General features: G+C 43.5%; 1 protein-coding gene across 1 annotated transcript; it reads left to right on the plus strand.

Annotated features, from left to right (window-relative positions):
• The first annotated feature begins 1,625 nt into the window (after nucleotides 1–1,625).
• Nucleotides 1,626–2,716, plus strand: LOC123131794 (alpha/beta-gliadin-like). Its single transcript, XM_044551473.1, has one exon. It carries the CDS (start codon nucleotides 1,698–1,700, stop codon nucleotides 2,550–2,552), a length of 855 nt encoding a protein of 284 aa, XP_044407408.1. The 5' UTR covers nucleotides 1,626–1,697; the 3' UTR covers nucleotides 2,553–2,716.
• Nucleotides 2,717–5,812: the final 3,096 nt, after the last annotated feature.

The raw sequence follows: 5,812 nt of genomic DNA on the forward strand, positions 1-5,812 counted from the left end.
TGGTCATGGCGTGTTTTTTTATCTTCTTCATTGCCAGGTCCTTATCTGGATCTTTATTATCCTTTTCATTACGGTCCGGGAACAAGAATATCTGGTGCAGCCTCTTTAGGAGGGAGGGCCTCATATTATCTATCTTCTGTAGTTTCCCATCGTTGATCGTGGCAGTTGTCCATACAATGCAACCTATTTGATTGCCGTAGCACGATCGCGCTTCCTCAGGCGCTATTGTCTCAAAAATACCGTCGTCCAACTCCGTGACCACCAGTCTAGTACTCAGGAGCTGGTTTGGGCGCCGTGGCCTCTTTGCTTTCGGTTCTAGACCAACTCCGCTAGTCTCGGCGCCGGTCTCAGTCTCATCGCCGGTCTGCATGTCGGTATCAGTCCCCGATGCGACAACACAGTCGCTGCAACATGGGTAAGGGAGACCTCCGCGCGTTTGTACATAGGCACAGGGTGAATCCCGGTGAGAGATGGCCATTGGCGCATGCAAGTAGACGACGACGTCCCCGACGAAGAGCAGCCGGCCAGCTCGCCTCACTCTCCTTTGATTAGAAATGAAAGATTGGGAAGAAGCAGACTGGAGCCTGCAGGGAAAGGATAAGGTGACGATGCAGTCTCCACTCGTTCGGGGCGACACACGTACTGAATGTATGAGAAACGTGACGTGGCAGAGACCCCAAGATACTCCCTCCATTTATTTTTAGTCTGCATATAAAGTTTGGTCAAAGTCAAGATTTGTAAATTTTAACTAACTTTATAATAAAAAAATATCAACATTCACAATATGAAATCAATATTACCAGATGTGTCATGAAATGTATTTCCATACTATATAGTTTTGGTATTGTAGATGTTCATATTTTTTATATAAATGGGAAGTAGAGGCACTCTTGCATATAATGAAGTTTATAATATATGTGCTTATATTGTACTACAATTGTTTGAATAGCTTAGCATATGTTCAGATGTATGATATCTGTAATTTAAGCGCTTGAATTTTACATATAAATATTTATTAATAAATATGTACCCCTATAATAGCTAGGCCGTGCATTTGCACGGGTAGATGACTAGTGATTACAATCTTGTTTGTGTGCAAGTCAAGCTTATCTAGTTTACACGTAACAACTTGTAGAACGTTACAAAATTTATGCTTGCTAATAACTTCTAGAACACTACAACACTTGACATGTAAAAGGAATTTGACGAGTCATGGCCTACTAAAGCAAGTTACATTACTAGTCTTATCTATCTTAACAGACCACACAAGATTACAAACTAAGTACCGTGACAGCCATGCTTATCTAGTTTATGCGTAACAATTTGCAGAAAATTACAAACTTAGTTTCAGAAAAATAGGCAATCTAGATTAGTGTTTGAGCTGTAAAGTGAATAAGATGAGTCATGCATGTTATCACACCTTTTTGGTGGTGGAATGATAGTGCAACAACAAGGAACTTTAATGACCAGTCCAAGAATACACTTGTAAGTAGTGCTACCAAACAGAACATACCAAATGATGATTTTTAGAAGCATCCAAGCACTTTCCACACAAACAAATGCCAATTGTGAAAGAGATCATTCCATGGCAGCTATAAATAGCCCCATAGCATGACGATCATCCTTCCTCATCCATCATTCTTATTAGTAGAGCGCATCATTTAAGCCAAGCAAGCTGTGGTCAATACAAATCCACCATGAAGACCTTTCTCATCCTTGCCCTCCTTGCTATCGTGGCGACCACCGCCACAACTGCAGTTAGAGTTCCAGTGCCACAATTGCAGCCACAACATCCATCTCAGCAACAGCCACAAGAGCAAGTTCCATTGGTACAACAACAACAATTTCTAGGGCAGCAACAACCATTTCCACCACAACAACCATATCCACAGCCGCAACCATTTCCATCACAACAACCATATCTGCAACTACAACCATTTCCGCAGCCGCAACTACCATATTCGCAGCCACAACCATTTCGACCACAACAACCATATCCACAACCGCAACCACAGTATTCGCAACCACAACAACCAATTTCACAGCAGCAGCAGCAGCAGCAACAACAACAACAACAACAACAACAACAAATCCTTCAACAAATTTTGCAACAACAACTGATTCCATGCATGGATGTTGTATTGCAGCAACACAACATAGCGCATGGAAGATCACAAGTTTTGCAACAAAGTACTTACCAGCTGTTACAAGAATTGTGTTGTCAGCACCTATGGCAGATCCCTGAGCAGTCGCAGTGCCAGGCCATCCACAATGTTGTTCATGCTATTATTCTGCATCAACAACAAAAACCACAACAACAACCATCGAGCCAGGTCTCCTTCCAACAGCCTCTGCAACAATATCCATTAGGCCAGGGCTCCTTCCGGCCATCTCAGCAAAACCCACAGGCCCGGGGCTCTGTCCAGCCTCAACAACTGCCCCAGTTCGAGGAAATAAGGAACCTAGCGCTACAGACGCTACCCGCAATGTGCAATGTCTACATCCCTCCATATTGCACCATCGCGCCATTTGGCATCTTCGGTACTAACTGAGAAGAAAATAACTCTAGTACTAGATATATGAAACACCGTTTTCTCAGTCCATGGTTTGGTCGTTGTAGCGGTGAAAAAATAATGTGACATGCACTATCAGGTAAGAACCCGAACTATACTAGTTCAAACTTGGGAATAAAAGACAAACACAGGTCTTGTCTACATATTTATGTTGCATCTATTTATATATTAAAAGTAATATAAGGTGAACCAGGAGCAAGGTAAATATGCTAGAAAATTGCACGTTAATTAGAAATTACTAGCCCTCGATCTGATAAATCTTAACGAACATATATAATGCTCTGGGCCTCCAACGACTGTACGTGACACATCTGAACGAACATATGTTAAAGAAAATATATTTGGTAAATGGTGGGCTTCTTTAAAAAGAGAACTCACGTACATGCACCAACTAAGAAAAACACATACATGTAAACGGGAAAAGGATGAGATTTTCTCACGTACGTGCTCCCTGGCTCCACCCCGTTGAAAAAATATACATCTGGAGGCCACTTTGTTTCCTCATCAAAAAAACTTACGTTAAAAAGATTGCATGCATCCCAGGGAAAATAGTCAAGAAGAAGTCGGACTTTTCCTTACAAAAACAAGGAACGTGTTAAGTTGACTTCAAAGAAAAAAGGAACATGTTAAGTTAAAAAAAAACAAGAAACCTGTTAAGTTAGAAAAAAAACAAGGAACGTGTTGTCCAAGGAAAGAGGAAGAAGAAAGTTGGTTTCAGTGAGTCATGTGAATTGTAGAAGAAATAGGTAAACAAGGCTAGCTCCCCTGGGGGTTGTCATATTACAATCATTTGTATTACTTTCCTACCAATCCTGAACTAGCTATGACCCTTATAGCGAGCCTCACTTTACCGTTTCAGATAGAAACATATGGCAGTACTGTACGTACTCGAGAGAAGTTGCTCCCTTCCATGACAAGGACTAGTTAAGTTTCACTATCTCCTTTCTCAACTCACTATATCCCAGCGGCGGATTAATATATATACGTTGAAAAGCAAGGGGATAAATTGAACGAAATGAAGAGCAATCCAGAATCCTATTTTGTATATGTGTCAAATCTTACAAAAAAAAAAGAATACACACACGTACGTTCATGCACTTGGAAAATAGAAAAAAAAGGAACATCACGTATGTATACACTTCGGAAACTCATTACATGACCATGTCTGATATACTCCTCTAATGCTTCATATTAGTGCCTAATAATTTATATTTAAAATTCAATTTACTGATCAAATATCCCCACTGTTTAAATTTTAATTTGGCACATTGTTTGGCTATAGTATGAACCTAAATTTCCTCTTATTATTATATATCATGGTAATAATCCAAAGGCGACTAATCTGCGCCGGCGCACCGGCGCAATCAATTCCGCTGGACACAGCGCGGCCGTTTGATTAGATTGCATTTAACCGTCAGATCTGGAATCGTTTTCTTTCCAATTAAACAGATTCAACCAAACAGCAGAGGGGAAAACAAAGCAGCGCCGCCGCCAACACTAGCCATGGACGACCGATGTAGCAAAACCTTGAAGAACCGCCGCCGGTCGCCACCCTCGCTGCTGGTCGCCGCCCTCGCCGTCGGTCACCGCCGGTCGCCGCCCTCGCCGCACTCGTGGTTGCAGGCTTGCATCTCCGCCTCCGGGGGACATGGCCGCATGTCCGGTAGCGCCGGCCGCCGGCCGGTGCACCTGTCGTTGTGGTCGCGCTGTACCTCGCCGTGTGCCCTCCCGTGGCTCTTGCTGGTTCCAACAAAAAACGATACCGGTTGTAGCAAAAAAATATCGCTTCCAGCAAAAAAGCTTACCGCTACAGCCCGCCATCGTCATTGTAGCAAAAATGTTAACCCGATGTAGCTTCTGTGGTTGCCGACTGCAGCAAAAAATGACATGGTTGTAGCAAAACACAAAAGAAAAACGCCGGCCGGCCTCTGTGTATGGTGGTAACAAACCCCATAGCCGGTGGTAGCGAAAAACTTCATAGTGCGCAGCAAAAAAATGTTGTCACCCGTCGTCGAGGTTGCATCATCTTCATGAATTATGTCGCAAAAAAACGTTGTCGCCGGTAGTAGCAAATGAAGCCGCCGGTAGTAGCAAAACAAGACACTGGTTCCAGCCAAAAAAAATCAGCGACAGAACCTTTGGTTGGTTCCAACAAAAAAACTTGTCGGTCGTAACATCCCTCGCCGCCGGATGTAGCATCTCCCGGGGCTGGTTGCAACACTCCATAAAAAAAAGTTGTCTATGAGCGCATCCATGGTGACTGCTGCACCGTCAGCAACGAGGGGAAGAGGAGGCAATGAAAATCGTTCGAGTCATAGCTCCACAGGACGCGGCTGCAGCATGGGGAGTCCAAAAATCTGTCACAAGCAACATGCGCCTCGCCATCCTCCTGCGCAGGAGAGAGAAGAAAAAGGAATAAGAGGAAGAAGAAAGAAAACGGGAGAAAGAAAAAAGAAACGATTGGTGGTTGGCTCAGGCAATTAGTCAAGCGAGGGGCACGCGGGGCGCAGGATACAGCGCAATCGAACGAAGCGCGCGCGTCCGGCGAAGACTCGGCCGGACTGCCGGCTGGAAACGTTTCCCTAATCCAAAGGCTTTATCTGAATGACAACTCGTCTGGGTTACCGGCTAACTAGAAAAAAGATAAATATGCTAGAGAATTTCATAATAATTAGAAATATCTAGCCTTTAATTATGTAAATCAGAAAATCACAACCGTTGGATTTACTTTAAAGGTAAATTTCTCTAAATTCCCACCATTGCCAGTATGTAGAAACATGTGCTGCTTCAATTCTCCCATAATCACCAATCAATCAACAACACAAAACATACCTCAGTTAAAAAAACTGAACAAAAAAAAAGAAAAAAGAAGAAAGGACAAGATACACGCATGTACACGACAGCCTTGGCTTGAAACACATCAGTAGATCAAGTGTCCGCCTCCCTTACACAGAATAAACTCATAGGGAAGAAAATAATTGTGCAACCTAACCTTATACGTACTATTCTATCCTCACGTCCCATGAGGTTTACTAGCCTACCGCCGCCGCATCATGCCATCCCCTCCTTTCAGCTCCCATGCTTTCCAGCACCCTCATTGCCGCGCCACTACTTGCCTAGGGATATTGCTGCTCAGACCGTGGAGCTTAACCTGCTTCTTCTTCAGCAAATATGGTACTGCTTTAGGATCCTTCTCACATCAGCACGTATGGGCCTCATTATACTGCAGCTCCTGGACC

Source organism: Triticum aestivum, chromosome 6A (genome assembly GCF_018294505.1).
Source record: "Triticum aestivum cultivar Chinese Spring chromosome 6A, IWGSC CS RefSeq v2.1, whole genome shotgun sequence".
Classification (NCBI taxonomy): Eukaryota; Viridiplantae; Streptophyta; class Magnoliopsida; order Poales; family Poaceae; genus Triticum; species Triticum aestivum.

Bases quoted from the DNA above. Each gene is read 5' to 3' on its own strand.
- LOC123131794 (XM_044551473.1), top strand. From the start codon at position 1,698: ATGAAGACCTTTCTCATCCTTGCCCTCCTTGCTATCGTGGCGACCACC.